This window comes from Hoplias malabaricus, chromosome 16, assembly GCF_029633855.1.
Source record: "Hoplias malabaricus isolate fHopMal1 chromosome 16, fHopMal1.hap1, whole genome shotgun sequence".
Classification (NCBI taxonomy): domain Eukaryota; kingdom Metazoa; phylum Chordata; class Actinopteri; order Characiformes; family Erythrinidae; genus Hoplias; species Hoplias malabaricus.
In genome coordinates this window covers 17,523,364-17,550,365 of record NC_089815.1, presented here as the reverse complement: position 1 = coordinate 17,550,365, position 27,002 = coordinate 17,523,364, and the positions used below count along the sequence as shown (strand labels likewise).

The following is a 27,002-nucleotide window of genomic DNA, read 5'->3' as shown; positions in this document are numbered from 1 at the left end:
GAATTTTAAGAATTCTGCAAGTTCTACTGAAGCATACATTGTGTCTTTTGGAATCTGGAGGGATGAGTGTTCCTTGAGGTGCATAACTACCCCCCCCACACACACACACCCACACCCACACACACCCCTCCATGTGCACTGACGACTGTAGCTCTAAAGCCTGCATGGATGATCCTGTTAAAGTCCCCCTCAGCATGTCCCTCTCCCCACAAGAGCTCGGGCAACATGTGCAATGCACCAAAAAGAGAATACTATGGGCATAATACTAAGGGCAGCATGTCGAATTGACCATTACATGAGATGCATTAATGCAGGACTGACCCATAGGGGGTTTGCTAGAGCAACTAACAAGACTGTGGAGCTATGAAATACATTTCAATCTTAGCCACATCTCATCTGCCAATAAGTTATTGTAAATATACAGTATTCTACTTTTATGTACAGACAATAACTGTAATTCTACAGCTTTTAAAACACATTAGGTGCCACCAGTCCAGTTTAGTGAGAGAGTAAGACACAGTAGACCACAGTATCACTGACCCAACTTCACCTTGACGTTATAGACACTGTACTGATTTTTCTACATTGACACTGAAGTGGTGGCGGTGTGTTAGTGTGTGTTGTGCAGATGCTCCTACACTTTATAAACCAGTCAGTGACACTGCTGGAATGAGGATGGTCCACCAAGCATCAGGTGATCACTGGGAACAAAGTATGCAGAGCAACAGGTGGAATATAGTGTGTTAATTCCGGTGAACACGCATAAATATTTCTTTCTCTCTCACACACACACTCCTGTGTTTTGTCTTATTATTCCACGAGTGTGTGCCCTCACAATTCCTATTTCCTGCCTTGTGTGTATGTGTGTTGTGTATATTAGTGTTTGCAATAGGATTTCCAGATGACGTCACGAGCTGGCGCGCGCTTTCATTTATTTATATAAATCTATAATAAAAAAGGTTGCTGCAATTCTATAACTCCATCTATATATATATATATATATATATATATATATATATATATATATATATATATATATATATATATATATATATATATATATATAAATTAATTATATGTATCTCTCTTAACAGAATGAATCGAAATTCATAGTTTAGACAAGAAATTGAAATCTACAGATAGATGATGTTTTTTTCTATAGTTTTATTATTATTACTTATCATTTCATATTGGAACGTATCAAATTATGTGCAACGATAATAATCCTTTTTTACCTCAGGCAGTAAAATAACCCCGAAAGAATCTAAAATAATAATTATAATGACAACAATTCTTCTTTTACTTCTTCTTCTTCGTCTTCATTGACTCCTTTTTCTTCTCCTTTGCTGTTGTTTATTCATTTTGTGTTGATTTTATTATGGTAAGCTCAAGGAAATATGTTTTTATTTAGGAAACTGTTCTCATCCAAAAATCATATTGCGTTTACCTTCCTTGACGTAATTTCCATTACCATTTTAGATTTACATTTTCTTCTTTGTCTTGGTTTTGTTTGATTTAGAATGGAAATAAATCCGTGGAATGAAAAAGCAACTGCCTTATTTTTACGAATATTATTTGCAATAATGTTAAATGATCTAGACAATATGTAATATAATATAATATAATATAATATAATATAATATAATATAGGTTTCAAATGTACAAGCAGCCTAAACACCATTAAGATTGCCATCTTGTTGGACCTATAGACCAAACAAAGCGGTATAGCTCAATTTCTATTAGTTTTTTCTACACGTACCTGAGCTTTGAATTCAAAATATGAAAAATATCAGATGCATGCGGTCTACAGCCATTCATTCTTTACTTTTACATCCATTCCAAAATCTAGTGTTCTCTAGGAACTGGAGCTAATGCGTTTCTAAGGTTTAGTGAATGTTTTTTTTCTGTGTGAGAGCTTTCAGTGTTGCGCACGTGGCTCTGAATACAGCCCGGAACAGTGCAGAAACAGCGCCACCTCGCATCAATCATTAACAGCAGCAGCTTGCTGGTTTTGTGCCCCCTTCACACAATCTAAAAAACCTGCTTGAAACACTTTCACAAAATGGGCCCAAGGAAACAGAATGAAATGATTGTTTTGGAAGGTGTAAATCTTTACAAATTCCAGTACTTAATCTAAACATATAATATTAATATATAAGCATTAATAATCTTAAATACACCAATTAAGTTAAACTTATAAAGTTATAAATGCCAAGTTTAACAAAAAAATCCCACACAGTTTCCACCCTTAATAATAATAATTAAAAACACACCCAAAATAATAAAATATTATATTTTTAAAATTCTCTTTCCATGTAGATGTATGTTGGTCCGTTAAATATATACGTGATATTTAACAGGCTCTCACAATTTTGTCACTTAAATAGCATTACAAAAGAACAGGAATATGATCAAATGTAGTTTGCTTTCCATGATATTTGAAATAATCAAATTCCTGTGGCGTATGATTGGTGGAATATTCTAGATCTTTCAGAGTGACGACTGTATTCAGGTAACGACTGTGTGGACACTGAGTACGTAAAAGGAGAATGTTTTATACTCATTGTCATTAAGAAAAGAAACAATTAATGTCGTTTGACCAGGCGTTGACACCAACTTAAATATATTGTTGGAACCGAAAGGCAGGAATGAAATCTGAAGTAGCAGTACCCAGTTATCTAGCACACAATTTGTAGGATTAAAAATACATAATAACAGGCCTATTTCATACATTATTATTGCTGACATAATGGTTTTGTTTATACGATCCTATGAGAGTGAGAGATAAAAAACAACAAATTATTAAAGAGGAATGCCGCACTTTAAATAAATAAATAAATAAACAAATAAATAAATTTTAAAAATATTTTAAAAATCTAAAATGAATGATGTAAACAAAGTCTCCAACAGCGGATTTTTGTTCCTGAGTCGACTGTCTCTTAAAGCAATCTCAAAAAGTTATTACATGAATGAAAGAAAGAAGAGTCTGTCAAATATTCTGTAGTGAGCTGTATAACATACCATTTACATTTCAGTTAATATAATGTAAACATTTTGAGAAACAGATGGAGTTTTTGCCTTTTGCTAAATCTGAATGGAAATTCCGTAATTTCACGGTCCTGGACTGTGCCACATTACAGTTGGTACAGTTGACGTGGTGCACTAAAGTTGTACAGTTGACGTGGTACATACATTATAAAATATCAAAATACTTAAATACCAATCAGAAGTACAATTGCATTACATGATATTAACACTTCATATATTATAACTATCTTCAGTAACGTTCTATTGGAGTCTATCACATTTAGCCATAAACGAGTTTGTATTTTTCAGCATTTCATTTTTCTGACCAAAATGCCCCAATGGTGTAGATACTATTTTTTACCTAAATTGGACAAAAACAAGATATATTCAGCATAAGTAAGAATACAATTATAATGTAAATACAAAATTATTCATATGGTGGTGTGTGGTGAGTGTGGGGCGACAAACATAAGATGACAGTGGAGAAAAATTTTCAGGCAAGGATCAAATACAAAATTAGTACAGTCAAAAAAGTTGAAGTAGCCACGTATTTTAACTAACACACACACACACACACACACACACACACACACACACACACACACACTTGTGTTCATTTGTTGAGTTTAATATAACGGAAAATAAAAACGCAAAACACGTAAATAAAAAAATAACAATTACTTCAGCACATGCCACATTTGATGTTTCATGTGTTTACCAATAGATGCATTTAGCAGAATAAAAATGCTTATTGATATTAACAAATATCGAATTTGGCCTAAGTGCTGAAATATAGATTAAAAATAAATTAAAGATTTAATTTGACGTTTTGTTAGTCCTCTAAAAAATGTTTTGATGTTAATAATCATCTTAATTTATCCATTAAATATAATATGATCAATTTCGAAATAGCCAAAGAAAAGCAAGTAGTATTTGGAATCAACGCGCGATTTGGACCCGGTATAAAGAGGTAAATGACACTTTATGATAGATATCGCTAAAAATGAAACTAAGACTCATTTAATTAATCCCTCTTCACATTTCCGTAAACTTCCAGCAGAATCTCCGGAAATGCTCACAGCTCACAAGATTTTACAGACTGAAGGGTTGATTTAACATTGCTTTTTTTCAGTTCACAGAGTTCTTGAATAAAAAATACAGTCACCGATATAAGTTCGTGTTTCAGCAAATAAGACCAGCGCAGAGGAAAGACTATTTAAGCTTTGGTTCAGTGTAGCACCGTGAACACTAAAATAATCTATGGCCCTTTGCATTAGGGATGGTTGTTGGCTGGGAATCTGTGGTTTAGAAAATAAAATGTTATAGAACCCCAAAATAGGTCCCAGGGTTCCAAGTCAGAAGAACCTTTTTGGTCTCTCCAGAACCCTTTCCAGTGAAAGCTAGTTATCCTTTTGGTACCATACAACATATGATCAATTTTAAAGAGGCAATAGTCATTTAGAGAATATCAAATGATCTTAATAAAAGTGATTGTTTATTATAATTTTTTTTATTTACAAAGTGCAGCTCATACAAGGTGAAGAAACTTATTGCTTGATAGTCCTCAGTGAAGCAGTTTATGCTCCATAGAGTGGGTCTTCCTGGTAACTGGTATTTATTAAAAATTGTAGTATAGAGGATATTATTGCTTAAAAAAAACTAAGGCAAGTAAGCAAAAGTATTTTTAAAGGTCATCTAAGTAAGGTGTTCTTCTGGGTAAAAGGTCATTTAAGAATAAATACAAACAAACATAAAAACAGCAAACATGATTTCTTCCAGTAAATATTCTGTGAACTATTTTCAAGAAGAAAGTTTATTTCTCCCAGCAATTCCCTAAAGAATGAAATGCCATTTATGGATCATTTCATTTAAGAAAAACTAAAAAATACTGTTAAGCCAAACAAATTATTCAAAGTTGAGAACAGATAATAATAGATATCCTCCATGCAAGATGTTGGATATTGTTAAACAAATACTATTGCAGGTATTAGTTCTAATAATATATGTATAATATATATATAAACAAATCAAGACTTTTTTTGATCACAAGAGCATGACTTGCACTGCACTTGACCTCATGGTCCATTTATGGGCACTAGAGAGGCTGAGGTTTGACCTCAGGTCATAAGGTCAAACACCAACCCACAAACACACCAGTATGGCCAGACCAAGGGGCAGCCAAACCAATTGTGGTTAACACCCTATACACACTGGAGAGCAGGTTAGCATTACTGATGGTATGCAGTGGTCAAAAGGGGCTGAGAACTTACAGACCAGGAAATAAGTGTGGTCATTAAGTGGTCACTTGAACAATACACCTGTGATTTCAAATCACCTGTAGAGCCCAGAAAAATAGCTCAGTTTGTACTATTTTTTAAAATTTATTAAAATTAATATTTGTTTCAAAGAGTAATAAAACAATTGCTGCTTCTTCTATTTTGTTTTGCAATGTATTCTTAGGTGTTAGCGGGGTGTAAAAAATAATAAATAAAAAAAGTTTTCAATATACTTTTAGCTGATGACCAGAATTTTAAACTTTCTATCATAAGGGTTATTGAATGCTAAACTTACACAGATGTTACATGTTGTTAATGAAGCAAAAGAAATTAATTTTAAAAGTTATAGACACAGCAGATAATGGACTCTTAACCTCATGAATAGAACGCACTATAATGAACAATGAAACAAGTGGCTCTACTGAAGCACTGTCAATAAATTGTGTAATAAACATGTAATGACCTGTGTAATAAGCATTTTATAAGGCATAACATAGCCAATGTGCACATAGAAGCATTGGAGTCTTTAAAAAAGTAAAACTGACAGTCATTTTCAGATGAATGAAGTTTGCTACTCACCACAAGGGCAGAGATGCTGCGTGTCCAACTGCTCCAAGTGAAAGAACTCACTCACACAAGTGGCTGCTCTTTAGCCGAACCGGAGTTTATGGAAATGAGCACTGACATCAGCCTTAAAAAGAAGAGTGCATAAAAAGAGGAGTGCAAGGGGCAAATCTGCCATTCCTTCGGTCAAGTTCAAGCGCATGTCTCAGCAGTTCAGTGTGTGACAAGCTGCCATGCAAATGCGTACTGGGGGAAGGGAGAAAACTGATTGGCTGAGGCTCAGTCATTGTAACTTCTGATAACATCTTTAATTGTTCATAACTATGACCCATTCTGCATTTAAGTTACAGACCACTCTTTATTTATTTCACTCCAAGGTAAAACTGTCTTTACGTTGTTAATTTACTAGCCTTGAACACGGAGATTAAAAGTCTATTAAGTTTTATTAGCAAGAGGAAATCAAAACAAAAGAAATTAACAGTTCCAGAGAGATAGAGTTAAAAAAATATACTGAGAAAGATAGACTCCTAAGAACTGTACAAAACATGGTAGAACACTTACATGAGCAAACATGTCTATTGAGGAAATAATGTGCCATCCTTGCTCCCAGTCCAAAAAAAAGTGCAGTTTTTTTTCCCAATGTGGGGTTATAACTATGGGACATATGATAGAAAAAAAGAAGAGAAACAAACAAGAGAGTTACTGATGTTCTCAAAAAAGAAAATCCCATAATTATAATATAAAATAAATAAATAAATAAACAACGGAACCCTGACATCAACACCAGTGAATTTTTTTTGCGAGAAAATGCAACTTCTGACTTCACTTTGGAAATATGGACTTAATATATACTTGAGGATCTCTTTTAAAAACTAATTTCCAGAATAGAATAGAAGCTCTAGCAAAGGGAGGACACAATGTTTTTCTGAAAAAGATTTTTATTCCTTTGCTGAGGATTGTGTGTAACTATTGTGTGTTGTTTGCTTTGTCTTAATGTGGAAACATGAATAACTTGTACTTAATGACAATTTTAGTAGCTAAAAAAGGTCACTACTGTACACATCTTAATCTACATTTTTTTTTATCGCTTTAAACTTCTTCAGCAGAGGGCTTCTACTGAATAAACACATTCATGTCTTTCATCTACTTTGCCTTTGTTTTAGGTCTACAATGTGGCTAATGGTGTACTAATAATATTGATGTAATCCACACTGGTGTGTGGTTATGGTTATGACCTTAACATTCTGAACAACAAGTAGATTTTTAGTTTTTTTGTTTGTTTGTTTTTTAATTTTTTGTTTTTAAGGGTGCCACAGAAGTATCCCTTGCCCTTTGTAACACAATCCACAGTTAGTTATGGTTGGATTATAGAAATCGCTTTCCTCATACTCTATAATTCATCAGGTATCCACCACTGGTTCTCATGGAGAGCAGGATCTGGTTTTGTGGGAAGGAATGGAGTGGGGGGCGTAGCCACCCTCACATTTGCATATATTCAAATAATGTGTGACCAAAATGCATAGGCCTTCAACAATGGCAGCCGACTCCCACCAGCCCTTTAGTCTACGTCTTTCTCCTTAGAGGCCACTATGAAAAGTGTGAGAACAGTGAGGCCCAATGCCGGCTCCCAATGGCTCCATTTGGGGACTGTATAATGTGTTTTGTTCTCATGGCTCACGGGTGGCCACCAATGCAGTCTCAAAACCAGTTTACCATCTAAAGAGCTCTAATGGGTTTAGAAGGGATTCTCTTAGTGCAAAAAATAAATATTGTGAGTCGCACCAATAGCCACAGGTTGCAGTTTGGCAAAATGCTTATCTGTGCACACAAAAAGCAATTAAAAGCTAAGCAAAGCAAGGAATTAATGAAGCAAAGGCTAATAAATATGCACACATTTCACTTGAACAAGTAAAAAGACTGCATGAGACTGCAAGCATTCCTTGTTGGCAAAATTTTGGAGTGTATATATATATATATAGTATGTATATTGTATGCTTTTTTAAAATAAAAACTGGGTAAAATTCAGCAACACTTAAACCTGGGTGATAAAAAATCCAAAATTTATATCACAATATAGTTCTTAATTTTGGTCAATACAATATAATTCCGATATTGATATGAACAATAAAAAAGCCACAGAAATACTGCCAAGAAATGAAATCTACATGACATCACCATCAAACAAAGCCCTCCTGGCTTTGTCAATGTTAACATTTTAAATAGCTTTAAAATTGAGCGCAATGAACTGATGTCAGCCCCCTGTAATGAACAGTCAGTGACAGATGCTGTAAATATTTAATGAAATACTGAAACTGTGTTTAAAAAGTCATATTATTGTTATTGAAATGTTATATATTGTGATATGTATTGATACTAAATTATTGTCCAGCCCTAACAACAATATATATTGCCTGGAGATGAAATGGAGAGAATTGAATTATTAATTCATACATTCATTGTCTGTAAGCGCTTATCCAGTTCAGGGTCGCGATGGGTCCGGTGCCTACCCGGAATCACTGGGCGCAAGGCAGGAACACACCCTGGAGGGGGCACCAGTCCTTCGCAGTGTGACACACATTCACTCACACCTATGGACACTTTGTGTAGTCAAGCACCATACCAACATGTGTTTTTGGACCGTGGGTGGAAACCAGAGCACTCCTCACAGACAGTCATCCGGAGCAGGGCTTGAACCCACACTTAATATAGCCTTAAATAGGGTAATTAAAGGGGTCATATGATGAAAACATCACTTTTTACATGCATTAATTTACATAACTGATTTTTGCAATCTGCCAAAGTCAGAAACTCTGTGGCAAAATTCGTCAGTTTGATTTTGTGCTGCATCTTAGTGAAGACACACATGAATTGTACAACATTCAGAAATTCTAATCAGTGTTATCTTGCCTGTATAGATTACATTGATTTTTCTATTAATACGGTTCATCCCCTTAAAACCATAATACCGCACATGTTCTCATGTGGTTCTGCCCGTCCAATCGAGAGGAGAACCTAAACAGGCCACAAAACACAAAATACTGTCTCTCTCTTTTGAACATGTTTTGAAGATGACATTGAACATAAAGAAGTCAAATGTAAACAATAAGAAAAAAAACATTTTCAGTGACCAAAGTTAATCTCCACAGTCTGTTTCAACGCTTGAAGCTCAATTTCATCACTGAATGTCAACAGTGCATGGCTCCAAAAAAGACTGAGCAGCTCCCAGCAACATTAGAAAAAGTAATCCTTGATTTAATACAGCAGCAAATTTACAGCACAAGCCTCGTCAGTGAACAATAAGCACAAAAGACAAAAACAAAATAATAGTTCATTAGTTGTAATCAAAGTAAAATGTTCAATTAATCGTGATATTGATTTGTGCTCATATCGCGCAGAATAGAATATATACAGAATGATGTACATATTTTACCTTATATATACTACATATGTATATATCACAACCACAGCAATTACACACACACACACACACACACAAACATTTATTTATTTACAAACACTATTAAGTATTTGTCTAGTGCTGCTTTTCCACATTTCTGGCCTCTTTCCAGTGCTATTGTAGGTTTTTACCCAACTCAGCAAAGGATAAATTTGGCAAATTATAGCTAAAGCACGTCTTCGTTTCAGACACAAACTGTATCCGCAATACAAATGCGGACCCATGCTAGATTCTCATTTCAATAACACTAACCATGCTGGCAGACTTACAGGGGGGTTTCTTTTCTGTGCATCAGTGGAGGAAAACAGCTCAGGGATGAGCTGCCACATAAATGCATGGAAACAAATAGCTCACTGAAAAGCTCCTGTTTTCCTTTTATGTAGGACAGGAGGTGATTTCTCATTCAAGGTGGAATAAAGGGCAGCTGATTTGGCTACATTCAGTTTTACACCAAGATCTTCCTTATAATGTTCCACAAGTAGAAACAGTGCTTTAAAATCCTCTTATTCATTCATTCATTCATTCATTCATTCATTGTCTGTAAGGGCTTATCTAGTTCGGGGTCGCAGTGGGTCCGGAGCCTACCCGGAATCACTGGGCGCAAGGCGGGAACACACCCTGGAGGGGGCGCCAGTCACACACTCACACCTATGAACCCTTTTAAGTAGGTAATCCACCTACCAATGTGTGTTTTTGGAAAGCACAGTACCTGGAGGAAACCCACGCAGACACAGGTAGAACACACCAAACTCTGAGATGGTCAACTGGAGAAGGGCTCAAACCCATAATCCCAGATCCCTGGAGCTGTGTGACAGTGACACTACATGCTGCACTGTGCCGTCCTCTCTTTGTAACAAGAAGATTCATTTTTTTTTATAGTTCTCTTTCCTTATGGTTTCTGTTTTGTTTTGATTCTTATCTCTGCCCTTTAGGTAGTAAGTGTCAGATTCACTGGTGTTTCCTATCTATCCATGTGTTTAAAAGCTGTGAGTCCTTGTGTTTTCTGTCTCTTAATGTCAGTGTTACTTTGACAGTGTTAAAAGTTTTTTAGTTTTTTTTTATCTTGGGTATGCTTTGCATTTTTGTGTTTTTCTAAATATTTTCACTGTTTAAGTTCCTGTTTCCATGCATCGTCTTCACATTATTACAGCCATACATGTAAATAACGAATAATATATACTATTCTGTACTATATAGTCTTCTGGCTAGGTGTTCCAGCTCATCCCATATGTATCAGAAAGAGGACCATCACAGTTCCTTTGTTCCATATTTAAAAACCTAATAGTTTTACACCTCTCTAAGTGGCATTTGGTGCATGGTGACCATAAGATCATGTGCAGCTGCATCAGATATACTTTCTTTGTTATGGGGATATATAGCTGGGTGTGCACAACTGAAAGCCTGTGTGCTCACAATGTGTAAAGTACAAGATTAAGGGGTAATATTAGTGCAATGCGCATTCAAACCCCTTCTGAACTGATAGAAGCTAAATGTAACAAAATGCTAATTTGTGGTAAAGTACATTTGCCGTCTGAAATACAGCTGGTTTAGTACTCATATTAATGGAGCTTAAATGTTCCAGATGATGTGGTGTAAATCAGTAGCTTTTCTAGTTTCATCTATGTGCCTGTGTTCAAATATGCATGCTAAAATTATGAGCTGCAAATACAATGAGGCTAGATATAGAGATAACAGCTGGAGTGACCTGAGCCATCTTCAAGAGTGTCCAACTGGATCTGCTTATTTTGGTCAGGATAGCAGGATGGCCTCCCTCTCCAAACATCACTCAGCATCATGCTTGAAAAAATATAAGCACTTGTTAGCTAATACACCAAAATTGGGTGTTTAGTGTACACCCCAAGCATTTTGAGCTCTCCAGTGACAAAACAATTTTTTGAAAAGAAGCATTCCTTATTGCTATTGCCACTTTTAAAATTCATTAATTTATTCATCTCCTGTATGTAAAGCCTTTCATCCTGAATAGGACTGCTGTGGGTCCTAATCCAACTACCCAACTCCTCACAAAGAGCGACTAAATGTGAGGATCAAACTCTGTAACCAGGGCCCTGCAGCTGTGAGACAACTTTACATGTCGTGCCCTCATACTGCTTGTTATAAGATATATTATGTATGTTAAAATATGAAGGAGAAGTGGGGGTTGGAACACTTTTGTCTCAACTCAGTGGTTATACACCTACACCTAACAAATGAGTGTCTTTAATAAATGTTTGAAATTATCATAATTTCGTAAGGCTACACAAGTCGCCATTGAAAGTAAAAATATGGCTGTATCATTTTCTCTCTTACCCTTTTTATATTGAAAGATTCTGAATTACATTGTTCACACCCCTACAATCAAATGTGACAGAAACATTGACAAAATCTAACTACTTAATTAATTTTTTCAAATTACGTAGAACTGTTGTCGTTTCTTGAGAGTAAGTCAATACCTCGTGGAGTCCACCAGAGCCTATTTCAGTCCCCACTGGGTTTGAGCCAATCAGAAACCGCTTATCTTCAAAGGCCCAATCACGGAGCACTTCTCTGACGTGTGCCCGCCCTCCTCCCCCAGCCCCATGAAAATCCACACAGGTCACAGATGTCAGTCAAAGAAACTCATTCAGCTGTTACAGTAGTGAGAAGCCACGAGGACAGTGTGGAGAGATATATGGATCTTTCTCACTAAATTCGACATTAAAAACAAAATGGTGAGTCCGCTTCTAGTCACAGAGGGTCGAGTATTTATTTGCATACTCTGTATTTTTTAAAAAACGGCACTGCCTTGATGCTAGCACTGGTAGCTTGTAAAGTAGCTTATATTTAACTGCTCTGCCATGTATCTGGCGTATTTAATCGAGCTTACTGAACAAAAACGGTCGGAATTCTTTATGAACGCCAAATTAACGCATTTCTTTCATGTCTGTTAAACGACCTCGTTCTTTGAAGTGCAGATACAGCTAACGTTAGCGTAGGTGAGCTAAGGTTGCGTCCCAACTGACTCCAATCTCCCCTACTCCCTACATAGGGCACTACACTAATTATTAGACCTATGGCTTATACACTTGTACCTTCCTCTTTTTATATTTTGACTTGTTATATATTGAGGCAAATCATCATTTCAACGTAGCCTATTCATATAAACAAAGTAAAGGTAAACACAAAGTACATATTGTACCTTGACATAAAAGAAAACGGGTAAAAACATCACAACTGCAAACAGTGGAGTTGGTGACAAATGAGGACCGTGTAAATAAATGTAAAACTAGGTATATTTGTCTGATTATTAAAGAACTGCGTTATATTTGCATACAGTGAGATATATATTGTAATTATACCCAGAGATTTAAAAAAAGCTCTTTTGGGAGTCCATGTCCACGATAATGTCATAAAGCCCCTAATAACGAATAACGCAATGGCCTGTGTAGGACAAATGTTTGGAGAAATGCTGACTTCTCTTTAAACAGAGTTGGAGGGACACCACCTGCTCTCAACTTTTCATCGTGGCGCTGTAGTTTCTGTAATCCCCCCCCCAAATGGCAGACAAAACGTAGCCCAGTTCTATAAAGCTTATTGAAAAATTCTGTCTAACTAATAAAATATTAAACACTGGCTTTTCAGTCACATGAGAGCCCATATCACAGTCAGTGTTGACTTATCGACCTAATCGAGTTTTATCAGTTTAGCTAAACATTGTTCACAGGGAATAAAACCAGTCTAAATAACTTTTTTTGTATATGCCCACTTAGTGGGTTGTGAAACTGTGTTCTCTGTAGCGATTGAAGAGTATGCATGGTTTTGGATAAGTTGGGATGGTATTGCTTCCCTTACTAATGCTCACAGCACTGTTCCAGAATCTGGTGTAAATCTTTCCCAGATTAGTAGAGCAGTGGGTGAACTAATTCCCCTTTTTGGGGATATCAGAAAAGCAAGTGCATACATACTTTTGGATATGTAAATGTATGTGTTCATTCTCGTCTAGGCACTGATGGGTGTTCAGTTGGTGGTCAGCTTGCTGGCCGTCAGCATAATGGAAAAAATGGCCCCGCATTGCTCCTTTGCACGCTGGCTCTTATGCAATGGCAGGTAAGTAACAAAGTTGTGTGCATGATGAATGCTTCCATCTTTAGAATCAAGGCAGATATAAACTGTGGGCCACCAAACCAAAACATCTGGTGGCCAAATTGTAAACATTTTTACAAATTAAAGTTTACAATTAACAGATATATTTAACTACCATAAAACAGCCATATTTGTTTTTCTTTTTCAATGTATAGTAATCCAGCTTGAAGACATTTCAGATTCAGTCCCATTGACCCAGCTCCATCATTGTGTTTTTATTTCGACTGGATTGGATCAATGCGGATCTATGCAAGAAATGAGGAAATGCATGCATTTGTAGAAGTATTTAGTTTTTAATGAAGTATGTTTGTAAATATATGGAATTTAATGAGGTCTGGTGGTTTGTTAACATAAAAAAAATCTCCAAGGCACTTGGGCAACAGCTTTTGTGTTTTTAGTTTCCAACATTTGAAATGACGTGGCCATTTCTGCAATTTTCAAAAAATATTTCTTATTTTTCTTTCAGTCTCTTCAGGTTCAAACATCCGTCTGAGGGAGAGCTTTGTGCTCTGGCCGGCAAACAGATGCCCACCAAGACCAGCAGGAGAGACAGGTGACAGCTACGAAGAAACATAACTCGATAGCAACAGCTGCTGTTTGCACAGCACCAAGTTTTTTCTTTGCATTTGCCCTGTCCCCTCTAACCTGAGCAGTTTTACAGGAGGCAGAATGGCCATGGGGATCCCAAGCCACTAACAGTTCCAAAGGACATTGATCTACATCTGGAAAGTGCCCCTGTGAATGTTTTAGATGCTCTTGGTATGTCTGAATGCAACCTTGCCTGACTTAGAACTATTTTATCATGGTTTGTGCTTCCTAGTTTCATGTCTGGTCGTATGTTTGTGTAGTTCTGCGGTTCTTCGTGGAGTATCAGTGGCTGATTGACTTTGCTGTTTATGCAATTGGCATCTACCTCTTCACTGAGGGCTACTACTTTGTAGTGGACGCCAGCAAAGAGGTCAACATCGGGGCCATCTGGTGTGTCCTGATGGTATTCTTTGGCCTGTATCCTTAAAGCTTTATTTCAACTTTTAACATGAGGAAGCTTCTTGTGCTCCCTGTTTTGGGAAACGTTGGTGTATGAATGTTGGGATATTCTTGCTAAAATGAAGAGCTAGTGTTTCATGCAGAGGCTATTATAGTTTTTTCTACAAATTTTTTTTTATTTAGACTCATTGTGCTGCTTAGGGTGGGCCACTTTTTAAGCTACACTAAACGCATCAATACAATTTGTATTAGTCATCATTTAATGCTCCAACATGGGTTAATTACAATGAACGGTTTCATTGCAAATTCATAAATGCTTTTTGAAGAATCTGGCATAGGTTTGTAAATATTTTTTATTTATGTTGAGCATTTATGAGCATTTTGTTGGATTACAAACCATTCTATTTAATATGTTGAAACATGCATGATCATGCCCTTCTCTCTCTCTCCCTCTCTCACACACCCATGCACACAGATTTCATGGTTCATCTTCTATTTTGCTTATGTTGTTGAAGCTAGAACAGAGGTGGTTATTGTTGAGCCACAATCTGTGATGCAGTAGCATTCATTTTCTCAAGCTTCTGTATCTGATGCTAAAACTCTCTCTGAAATGGTTACAAAGCAAATGAAGAGATTCTAATTCAAAAGAAAAACCTACACTTAGACATTATAATAAAGTAAAAAAAGAACACTCTCCTCTAGTCAGTTTGTCATACATGTCACACTGCATATTTAAAATACAAGAACTTTTTGTGATTACTGTTTTTAAATAAAAATGCCCAACTAATATAAATGTAATTGCAGTTTGTTGATCCTACATTGATTTTTTTAATTTTAAATTTAAAGATCCACTTTAAAGCTTTCAGTTTGAAGAAGGGACAATGCAATTAATTGAGAGTTAATACCAGCACTAAAGCTGTGCTGAGAATCATGTTTCACATTAGTAATATCTGCCCAGCGGTGGCTCTTTTTAGTCCTTTTCTTTCATAAATGGAAAAAACACTGACTGTAGTCTGTAAACGTAAATCTAAAAATTGCCCCACGGTGTATGGTGTAAGTGTTTCTGATAAACTGGTCAATGACTGTTGGTACAAGGTAGGGGACCACCCTTAATCTCACATCTCGACTCCAGCCTCTTTCTGGGAACATTTACCTTGTGTCTTAATATCCTTAACGTCAGCCCCCAGGAGGATGCTCCACTTTTTGATGAGTCAGTACTTCCGCTCTGATGAGGGCGGTGAACGCTCTGTGTGCCTGGCATTTGGATTCCTGTCTCTGCTTGTAGCCATGTTGGTTCTGGTGGTGAAGGAGGACTATCTGGAGTTCGGCTTGGAGCCTGGTATGGCATCAGCTTCTGTTGTTTAACATCAGCTCTGCTTTTCCATTGCTCTCAGCTTTTAAAGTCAATTACTGACATTTCAGGTTTCAAAAGTGTGTTTGACAACTTGGAAGCATTTGCCACACAGCAAGGCCTCGAGTGGTCGTAAGTATATTTTTTTGACGAGCACTCTTCAAATCATGATCACTGTTCTGTATACTGAGGTACTTATTTTAATACGTTACAGAATTCCTTTTACCAGACTGGGGGTGAAGTTGGGTCTGGCTGTCATTTGTGCATTCCTTGGAGCTCTGCTTGCTTTTCCTGGACTTCGCCTGGCCCAAACTCACCTAGACGCAGTGCAGATGAACTCGAATCGGCCAGTCATTCAGTAGGAAGAAGCTCTGCTCTTTGTTTATGAAGAAAACATCAACATAACCTATTTTAATGTCACAGTTTTGAATCTTTATGAGATCTGTTTGTGTTCTTTTCACAGAATTCTCCTGCACATTAGTTTCTTGTCTCCGCTGATTATTTTGGTGTTGTGGGTGAAGCCCCTTGCTCGTGATTTCTTGGGAAATGCGCCAATGGGAAAGACATCAGTCACCTTGTAAGTGTGTGTTTGAGGCTTATGTCCCTTTTGCTCCATACTACAGGGTGGGCCATTTATATGAATACACCTTAATAAAAAGGGAATGGTTGGTTCCTGTTTGTGGCACATTAGTATATGGGAGGGGGGAAACATTTCAAAATGGGTGATGACCATGGTGGCCATTTTGTAGTTGGCCATTTCGGATCCAAATGTTGTTGTTGTTTTTTTTTTTTTTTCAATGGGAAGAGGGTCATGTGACACATCAAACTTATTGGGAATTTCACAAGAAAAACAATGGTGTGCTTGGTTTTAACGTGACTTTTTACTTTTTTAACGTAAAATTTTTTCATGAGTTATTTAGAAAATGTGTTCAAAATGCTGCCCATAGTGTTGGATTGTCAATGCAACTCTCTTCTCCCACTCTTCACACACTGATAGCAACACTGCAGGAGAAATGCCAGCACAGGCTTCCTGTATCTGTAGTTTCAGGTGCTGCACATCTTGTATCTTCACAGCATAAACAATTGTCTTCAGATGACCCCAAAGATAAAAGTCTAAGGGGGTCAGATCTGGAGACCTTGGGAGCCATTCAACTGGCCCTCGACGACCAATCCACTTTCCAAGAAACTGTTCAACTAGGAATGCTCAGACCTGACACCCATAATGTGGTGGTGCACCATCTTGCTGGAAAAACTCAGGTAACGTGGCAGCTTCAGTGCATAAAGAGGAAAACACATTATCATGTAGCATTTGCGCATATCCAGTGTCCTTGAGGTTTCCATTGATGAAGAATGGCCCCACTATCTTTGTACCCCATATACCACACCATACCATCAAGATGTGCAGCACCTGAAACTACGGATACTGGAAGCCTGTGCTAGCATTTCTCCTGCGGTGTTGCTATCAGTGTGTGAAGAGTGGGAGAAGAGGGTTGCATTAACAATCCAACACAATGGGCAGCACTTTGAACACATTTTATAAGTGGTCAGAAAGAATAAAATTACCTTAAAACCAAGCACACCATTGCTTTTTTTGTGAAATTCCCAATAAGTTTGATGTGTCACATGACCCTCTTCCCATTGAAAAAACAAAAGTTGGATCCAAAATGGCTGACTTCAAAATGGTCACATATACTAATGTGCCGCAAACAGGAAGTTAATATCACCAACCATTCCCATTTTATTAAGGTGTATCCACATAAATGGCCCACCCTGTATACCTTGCTCACAAGGGGAATTCCACCAACTTTATAAAGAAAAAAAAAATCAGTCTTTGAGATGTACACAGTCATTCAGAGTTATCTGACATGAACTTATGCATTGTAGAAGAACATTTGAAAACTTCTTTATAGTACAGTCGTGTTCAGGCCATGTATTTATAAGCTTTTCCAGTACTAGCTTTCTGCAAATTAGTTTTTAGAAGCTTTAAATTCATTGAATGTCTGGTTAATGCCTCCATTGCCATATACAATCCACAACCCCTAAATCTAGAATAACATCTTTGAAGGAGCACTGGGTAGTATTTTCACCTCTAAATTCTCAGGTTGTGATGCTTCACTGACCTGTAAAAAGGAGAACAGAGCTTCTGTCATATTGGCTACTCCAGGCTCAGCACTGCAGCAATGTCTGTTCAATATATTTCTATCAGTCCAGTTTGTTCCAAATTGTTCTGAGTCTGTTCTTTAATTTCTATGATTTCCCAGGCTTTCCAGCTCAGCCTTTGATTCTGTGCGCCTCTGGACCATTGTGGTGCTGTGTGTGTTGAGGCTGTTGCTGACCCGTCATCACCTGCAGGCCTACCTCAACATCGCTCCCAAGTGGGTGGAGCAGATGAAGAAAGAGGCTGGGCGTATAGCTGCAATTGACATCCAAAGGAAGGCAAGAGCCACATCATTTTTACTTTGTTTTTACAAAGACATGGAGGGTTTCACAAACAGAGAAGAGCCTGCAGCCATCCTGCTGTGGCAAAAAAAAAGACCCTCAACAATGTTAAAGAAACCACACAGACTAGCATTTTCTTGTTTTTATTTCTTAGTGATTTTTCCTAATAATGCAGATATTTGTTATTTTACAAGGTACAACAAAACACGTCCTCTGCATTTAACCCATCACGGACACACGTTGGTGCACTAGGGTCTGTGAAAACACAGCGCCTGGGGAGCTGTGGATTTGGTGTCTTGCTTGAGGGCCCCTCAGCCATGGAGTGAGGGAGGAGGGCAGTGCTGTTCCTTAACTCACACCACCTGCAATTTTCCGGCTGGTCGTGGGAATCAAACCCACATCCTTTCATTCCTAAGCCCTCTTCTCTAACCATTAGGCCATGGGCTGCCCTTAAGTATGAAAATCAGTGTGGAGAATGGGTCCTCTGCACCATAACATATTACTCTGTTCAAAATTGGGTGCATGAATAGAAATGGAAACACGTTGGTTGAAAATTGGCTGGCATTCCTGGAAAGTCGGCGAATCACTTACCTCCGTCAGAACTAACTGTGGTATAATGTTTCTTTTTGCAGGTGACCCGTGTGTACTGCTACCTGACTGTAGTGACCCTACAGTACCTTGTACCTATTCTGCTTGTGCTCTTCTCAACCCTAGCTCTCAAATCTTTAGGTAAGTTTTAAATAATTCACAAACCATCATCTGTTATAAACAGTTTGCTTTAGAACATAAAATATCTCAGTTTCAAGTTCAAGTCTTTATTTCTTGATGCCCAACTGAGACTTACTCAGGAGAAAAAAAACAGCATTGCACATGGACTCCTGGCAGCATTTTTTTTTTTTTTTTTTTTTTTTTTTTTTTTTAAACCACAGTTTAAAATTGTGATGGCCATATCACTGTTGAATGTTAACACTCCAGTCTGTTTGGGGGAGTGGAAAAGCTCACTGCAATCAACACTAACATCTAGCTAGGAGAAAAGCTACTATTAATGTGTCTGAACAATTTCCACAGCTGAGTAAATGTGGGTTGACAGTACGCACCCACACATTATGTCCAGCAGCTATTTTACACTTGCTTTAGCAGCCCTTCAGTGGTTCTGGAAATAGCCTCTGGCCCAGCTTTAGCAGAATTATTTATTTATTAAACCCAAGACGACCTCGGCTTGAGTATTGGTACCTGTTTTCATGCTGATTGATTAAAAACTGCATTGTACATGTGTAAATCAACTAACCAATTCTCAGTGTTGCAGGTAATGCTGGTATTTATAATACAATATGCCGTCTGTTAATTGAGACTACTTTTGAAGTTATGTAATAACAAAATTTTGCTAGTAAGACCACGCCCGAACTCCCCCCTCTCAGCCCTGTATATACCCTGCAAACTCACATCATGTCTGTGTCGGACAAACTTGCTCCCACGTCTACCCCGTCTCCACTCCGTCTGTTTCTTGTATTCATCTATCCAACAGGGGGTTTGGCTTTATACACATTCCCAAATCCTGCCCAAGACTATATCTCCACTATTCATCCTTTATGGGCATAGTCCATACTATTAAATTGGAAGTTGGGTGTCATTTTGCTTCTTAATTCCCAGCCTAAGCAGAGTTGCAAGTGCCCATCAATTAAAGTGACCTTGTTTAAACCCATATGTAGTTCAGCTCTTCTAGTATAATTTTTCAAACATTAACTGGAGCCCTATTTACAATGGATTAGTTTTACCTGAGGAACTGGGATAATGTAGTTATTACCAGAGTATCTCAGTAGTTTTAATCCCATCCGAATTGACCATTGGAGTCCTTTTTCCAGAGTTCATCCCGAATCGACTGATTTTGGGTTAAAATGATTTTCATTCAAAGTGTGTCCACGGTTTCTCACAATGAGAAATATTACATACATTGACTCGACTTTCCCAGTGCATCAGCATTGTAACTAAATAACTTAATTGGCACTTCACTGCTCTCCTAAATATGTGATTTGATCTGTCTCCTAGGTGACTACTCCTGGGGATTGTGTGCTGAAACTCCAGGTGTAACCCCTGCACCTGTCCTGCCCACTGTACCTCCGTCGTTACCCAAAACAGAGGACGAGGATGACCTAGAGGACATGGAAGAGGACATTCAGGCCACGGTGGCCCACTTAACCGAGGTCTTCACTGCGTTGCGAGCTGTCCTCACACCAGTCTTCTTCAGAGGGGTCTTTGCCTTCCTCACTTGGTGGGTGTCTGCCTGTCAACTCATCAGCAGCCTTTTTGGTATCTACTTCCACCAGTACCTCATGCAGAGCTGAGGGACTATTCTCTGAAGGCTCAGTCACCTATGCCCAGCTCCTTGAGCTAATGGTCACCCAGCTGTGCTGTGGGCTGTACCAGGTCAGCGCAAACCCAGCCTGGCTCTTCATCTTTATACCTGCTCGCTTAAGAGACTGACTGTTTGATTCTGACTGTAGACGACGTCGTCTTTGGTAAAAATTAATGGGGTTTTAATGTCGGGCATCTTTGACGCTGCTGGTTGGTCACCTGGATTTGCAGCTGGAGGAATTTTTCAAGAACACAAGATTCTGACTAGAGTAACTGCAAAAAGTATGTCGTTATATTAAAAATCGTAATCATCCTTTTCATTTCAATCATTTAAAAATCAAATTCCAGGATTAATTTTCTGTTCATGTTTAGAGAGTGTAATGTAGAACATCAGTTTGGTGGTGATGTGTGTGTGATGTAATTTTAAGTGCCTGGGAACTCAGGGATACGAAATCAAAAATGATAAGAGGACTGACTTTTGGATACTGTAGCTTTAGAAAGGACTCAATCACTCCTTGTTTCATCATGAAATCTGATGTATTAAATCTTTTAGGTCTGTTTTGGAGTATTTTTTTTCTGTCACGTTTCTGCAAACCTTTAACATAACATTTGAGGCTTAGACAGAGGTGGTGTGGAGAGTATTAAAATTTGCCTCTAGAATCTTTACATTTATTTATTCTTCCTGTGTTATCAAATGATTACATATATATTGTTCAACTAAACATTGCAGCTAATGGTTTGTTGAAAAAATGTTTGCACTGAGTATCCAATGGAATGCATGGTGTGACTAAACTGAGGTTGTGTGTTTAAATAAAATTCAAGATGCCTCAAAAATGTCTCCTATTTAGGCCTCTTTTTTCTGGATACATTGGTTTACACTTGACATCCTACAGGAACTAATAGCTGTTGATATGTCAACTTCATGAGGTATTATTAGATTATGAATCTGAAGTCATGCAATATGCACTGTTGGGATTCTTCATCATCATGTGGTACAGGTAGGTAGCAACACCTGATATATCTTTAATGTGCATGAAACAGCTGTTCTTTAACCCAGGGAGTTGACAAAGCAGGATTTCTTCATGCTTTTGAATATTTGGAGTTCTCTCCTTTGTCTAAAAAACAAAAAAAAAACATAGAGAGAGACTAGCAGACCTGACCTAGCCTTTTTTTCTTTTCTTCTTTTACTCATTTACAGACACTGGGGCTTTGTAAACATATTAGACAGGTTTGAGCACGCAAACAGACTGGAGAGCTAGCAAATTGTGAAGAAATAACTGATGAATTGTGAGGAGTTGGTGTGTTCTCCCCGTGGCCGCGTGGGTTTCCTCCTACAGTCCAAAAACACATTGGTAGGTGGATTGGTGACTCAAAAGTGTCCTTAGGTGTGAATGTGTGTGTGTCTGTGTTGCCCTGTGAAGGACTGGCCCTCCAGGGTGTATTCCTGCCTTGCGCCCAATGATTCCAGGTAGGCTCTGGACCCACCACGACCCTGAACTGGAAAAGCGCTTACAGATAATGAATGAATGTTTTTGATTACATTAACTTTACCTTTGAGTACATTAGATTTATGTAACAATTTACATTGTTGGGGAAAAATACATTATTACATTAATGCAAAATACACAAGCTTCTCAACATGAACTAAATATCCTGAAGAGTGAGGGCATGAGTGAATGTGTGAGTGTGTGTCACCCTGCAAAGGACTGGTGCCACCTAAATGTTCCACCTTGCGCCCAGTGAGGCTCCAGACCCACTGCGACCCTGAACTGGATAAGGCTTACAGACAATGAATGAATGAATATTCTCAAAAATATTAGTATTTACTGTGACCGTATTACAATCCAAATATCCATTCTCAGATATTTTCCACACTTCCAAATTTCAGCTTTAGAAGCTGGTTCCATTTCCTAATTCTCACAATCCAAATAATCCCAAGAATATTAATTGATATTGGGGCTGTGTCTCTGGGATGGTTATTTCTGTCCCTTGTTCTGAGAACATCAGCAGCTTGTTTGTTGTGTATGCATTTTAAGCACTATTTCCAGGGATAGTTATGAAGATGCTACATGTCCTTTCAGACCCACATTGAATAATTGTCTTTTCACAGTGGAAAGCTGGACAAATACCTCTGGAGTTTTCAGATGTGAAAAGAATAAGCTTGATTATCTGATGGGGGCAGCTTTAGTGCTCCACTGGCTCTTGAATGTTTGTTAGGAATCCCATTTTTTCTATTCAGCATTAGTTTGTGGTTGTGATTTAAACTTGCCCTGACACAAGTGCTTTGCCTTGTATCAAATCTCCTCAGCAATGTCCCCACAAGTAATATTAACATACATGATAATATATCTGAATGGCCCTGTGTGTGTATGTAAAATTTAACACATACGTATCGCTTCTAATTTATGCTTCTGTTTTCAAAATTTTATTTTAATAAACTGTCAACAACAAAACACAAAGCCTTTTTGAGCGACAGTATTGTCACTGCAGTGTGGCCCTGTAACAGTCTCTGTGTGTTTCGTCTGCTTGGGCTGAGGCCTGCAGGGCGTCTGTCTGAAAAACGACATGATTTATGTGTGATGATATTTGACTTCCACACAAAAGCAGATTGAACTGAGGCGCCCAGGAGAGGGTCAGATGGTCATATGGCCGAGCTTTTTATTAGCTGCTTAAGTCTCATTGGAGACCTCTTAGCCTGGTTTAAATACTGCGAGTCGACTGGTAGCTCTCACTGCTATGATGCAATTATTCCAGCAGTTTAAGTCCAGGGAGCATTTGCAGGGATTGGATTGAATTCAGTGCATTACATCAACATTCGATGCAGTGAATTGGGGGGAATAACTGTATGTAAAGGAGGAGGAGAAAAACATGACTTTTGTCAAGTTAAACCTCACCAGCATTACATAAAAGTTGAACAGAGTCTGTTTTAAGCATCTCAGCAATAAATGCACTGTCCTGTCTTCTCCGTCTCTGGAATCATAGCAATTTAGGTGAGGGGAAAATGCCCATAGAATTGAATGGAAATTAATGTAGAAATATTTAATTCCAGCCAGTTCTAGACCATCTCAGTTCAGACAGGACATTTTCAAGTTAAGCTGACACAAAAAACAACAAAGCATATGATGAGGTTTTATTCTGATTGTAATGAAAGGTTAGTGCCCAATTTTATTTTTATTTATTTAATTGGAAGTATACATTGTGAAATATGAAATGTGGCATATGTTTTGCATAGGACACAATTTTGTTGTGGTATTGCTGTCCCAAATATGTTCAATTCAGCAAACCAACAGTAAATACACACGTGAAAAGTCTGTCCTCTCTAGATATGTGAACTAACTTACACTTGCAATGCAATTTATACAACGTACCACAACTTGACATAATACTGTATTTGCTTACAATGATATTGGCACTGGACACATGTTTATATTTGAAAGGTATTGTTCTACTATCCTTTATAGCATGTACAGAATCAAATGGAATACTCTGGGGCAGCAGCACATGGATATTAGGTGACCGTGTCCAATCCCACCTTTTGACCAGAATATTCCCCCCCAGCATTGGGCTAAGATCTTTGGAGTGACAGAGCAACATCAGGTAAGTTCTGGGAAGAGTTGGTGTGGTGTTTGTAATCCAAAACTAATCATACATCAGCTTCAAATCTCACTAAAGCTCTGTGGATGAAAGCAACCTATCACTCACCTGAATGTTCTGTATACTCACACATCTTACTTGCAGACGTGTATCTTCACAGATCCATCAAGGAGCTAAACCATATATAAAAACAACCTAGAAAAATATCTAAAAAAATAGTTCTTCCATGGTATTATGCAAATAACATATAACTTAATAACTTAACTTCTAAAATAACTTAACTTCTAACCTTTTAAAAAGTGTTTGTGCATTGTTTACAGCATTGTAAACAAACAAACTACAAAAAAGCAGATCAGATGTTTATAAAAACAGAAAGCTGTGATTTGTACTATGTATATTGCAGATATACACTTATTTTAAAATTGATGCTTGTAATACATTCGGAAACTGTTTCAAATGTGGTGATTTCAGTCTTAAAATGTTGTGAAATGCTCCTTAATCTTTTTAAATTTGTGGTGTAATCATGGTGAGTTGAACTACACCATGTTTATGATGCCCCAGTGTCTGTAATAACACACCGTTCCACCTTAAAAGATGCTTGGCTTCGGAATGTAAACAACCAGAGAGAGCTGTGACTGCCCACAATTGTAGACATTCCCTTTAAGTGTACTGAGTGGTTGCAGGAATTGAAGAAATGTCACCCTATGTTGCAAAACATCAGTTGAAGTGGGAAATCTGGTGAAATCTCATCTACAGGTCAGTGACCAAAATACGAGAGCAAAATCATAGATACAAAATCAAGACCCACAAGCTGTTGTGCAGCTGAGAACTGGAAGAGTGGCTTACACCTCATTTTTCAAAATATGTCTTTGGGTCACAAAGAAAGTTGGTAGCTGGGACGTGTAGGAGGCATGGCATTTGGAATGAGTGTATGAAGTGTTTTAGTAAAGAGAGTTTATTTTATTTTTATATCACTTTGCTTTCTGTGTTTAGCGTTCCACAAACTGTCCCCAACTTTTAGAAATTGTATTCCCCTTTTCACTGTCCAGTGAATAACGTCCCCACAGTCTGGGAGATTTTCCCACGTCAGGGCGGATGGGAAGAGTGTGTGTCATGATGAAGTGAAAGACAAGAGGGTTGACGTATCTGTATAATCACATTCATTACGGGCATCTGCCAGGAGGCCCAGACTGAGGCCTACTGCAGCCGTGGCTGTTGCTATAGGGACCAGACGGGGGTCTATTGAGAAAAGGAGCCCTGCAGACGAACTCTCGGCCCCCTGGGACCAGCCCAGACGGACCCCTGAAGACCCCCTTCCAGCTTAAAGAAGACAGAAGGGGTTTAAATCCAGACAGTCACCCAGTTTCTACAGGCTGGATGGGTGGACTTGTCTTAAACAATTGATTGACATGTAGTACTTTTTTCTAGGTCACTATGGATTTTACCTGTATAATTATGAATTATATTGATTAATAATTATTATTTTATTATAAACTAATCATAATATATAGGGTATTGATCATATATAGTTCTTGTGCAGCTCAGGGCTCTATTAGCAGTGGTTTTCTATTAAGAAGACAACATCAAATCCATAGGCAAACTATGTAGGTTGTGGAACAGTGCAGACATTTCTCTGGGGTGAACTGCGCTCAGATACGATTCACAAAGATTACTATTTTAAATTATCCATAAACCAATTATGGACGGGTGACGTCTGCTATGGAACAGCCATTATACTGACACCTGGTGGTCTGGATGTGTCATGGATGTACAGGGTGAGTCAAAAGTAGCAAGACACCCTTTTATCTGAATACCCCAGCAAGTAATCTTTTAGGCTATGAACATGGCCATCACCTCAAAAGCCGCCAAATTAGATCAAGGGCAAGTTTTTCCAATGGGAAGTTGGTCGTGTGACATAAAAAAAAAAAAATCATATAAAAGTGTGTCATGTGAAATCACCCTGGGGTGGACTCACCCTGTATAATATTTATTTTAAACATCACGTGGGGAAACTGCTCTATGTAGCATAAACTGGATAATTCAGGGGTTACAAAACATTTTGTTTTATGTCATGAGTTGCATTTTATATATAAAAATGATTATTTAAATATCATGCATATGTTACACATTGTTGGCTATTTTTGTAATTTTGGTGGTAAAAAAAGCATTACATATTTATGTTTTATTAATATTCCTGCAGATAAAGTGATGTAGTGGGTTGAAAGGCGGACATTGTAAATAAGGACACTTCAGTAGCTTATAAAATGTCTTTTATATCTTTACATATGTTTTTGTAAATTCTATATAAGTTGTTCAATCACCATAAAACATATGATATTATAGTACTGATGCTGCAGTGCAACACATCTTATACTGGACATTATTCAGTTATTTTTTATGTATTTATTTTGACTATCGTTTTTTTTCTCAATTTTTCACCATATGAAACATTATACTGACACCTAGTGGCCTGGATGTGTCAGAGATTCTAATTTTAAATACGAGCACCCTCATGTGGCGGATGTGCTCATTGGAGATTAAACTGGTTCACTCATGGGCTTCAACGCTGCGACACATCCTGGCCAGGGTGTCAGTCTATTTCAGGGCATCACACATACGTTCAGTCACTTCACACACACTTGTGGGCAATTTCACACACGCTATCTCCACCCAACATCGTGTTTTTGCACTGTGGTAAGAAACTGGAGCACCTGGAGTAAACCCTGTGCAGACACAAGGACATCACAGACTTATTACTCCTTCAAAATTCAGAAATTTTGCAGACAAATAATGAATGAAAGGACTGGTTTATCATATACAGAAATGCATTTAACTT

General features: G+C 37.8%; 1 protein-coding gene across 1 annotated transcript; it reads left to right on the top strand.

The window, feature by feature from the left end:
- Positions 1 to 11,898: 11,898 nt before the first annotated feature.
- On the top strand, positions 11,899 to 21,390 carry tmem161a (transmembrane protein 161A). The gene is made up of 12 exons (XM_066647591.1): positions 11,899 to 12,032; positions 13,304 to 13,407; positions 13,910 to 13,996; positions 14,105 to 14,202; positions 14,292 to 14,448; positions 15,618 to 15,769; positions 15,853 to 15,913; positions 15,996 to 16,139; positions 16,245 to 16,358; positions 18,043 to 18,217; positions 18,853 to 18,949; positions 20,267 to 21,390. Exons 1-12 carry the CDS (start codon positions 12,030 to 12,032, stop codon positions 20,560 to 20,562), a joined length of 1,488 nt encoding a protein of 495 aa, XP_066503688.1. The 5' UTR covers positions 11,899 to 12,029; the 3' UTR covers positions 20,563 to 21,390.
- Positions 21,391 to 27,002: the final 5,612 nt, after the last annotated feature.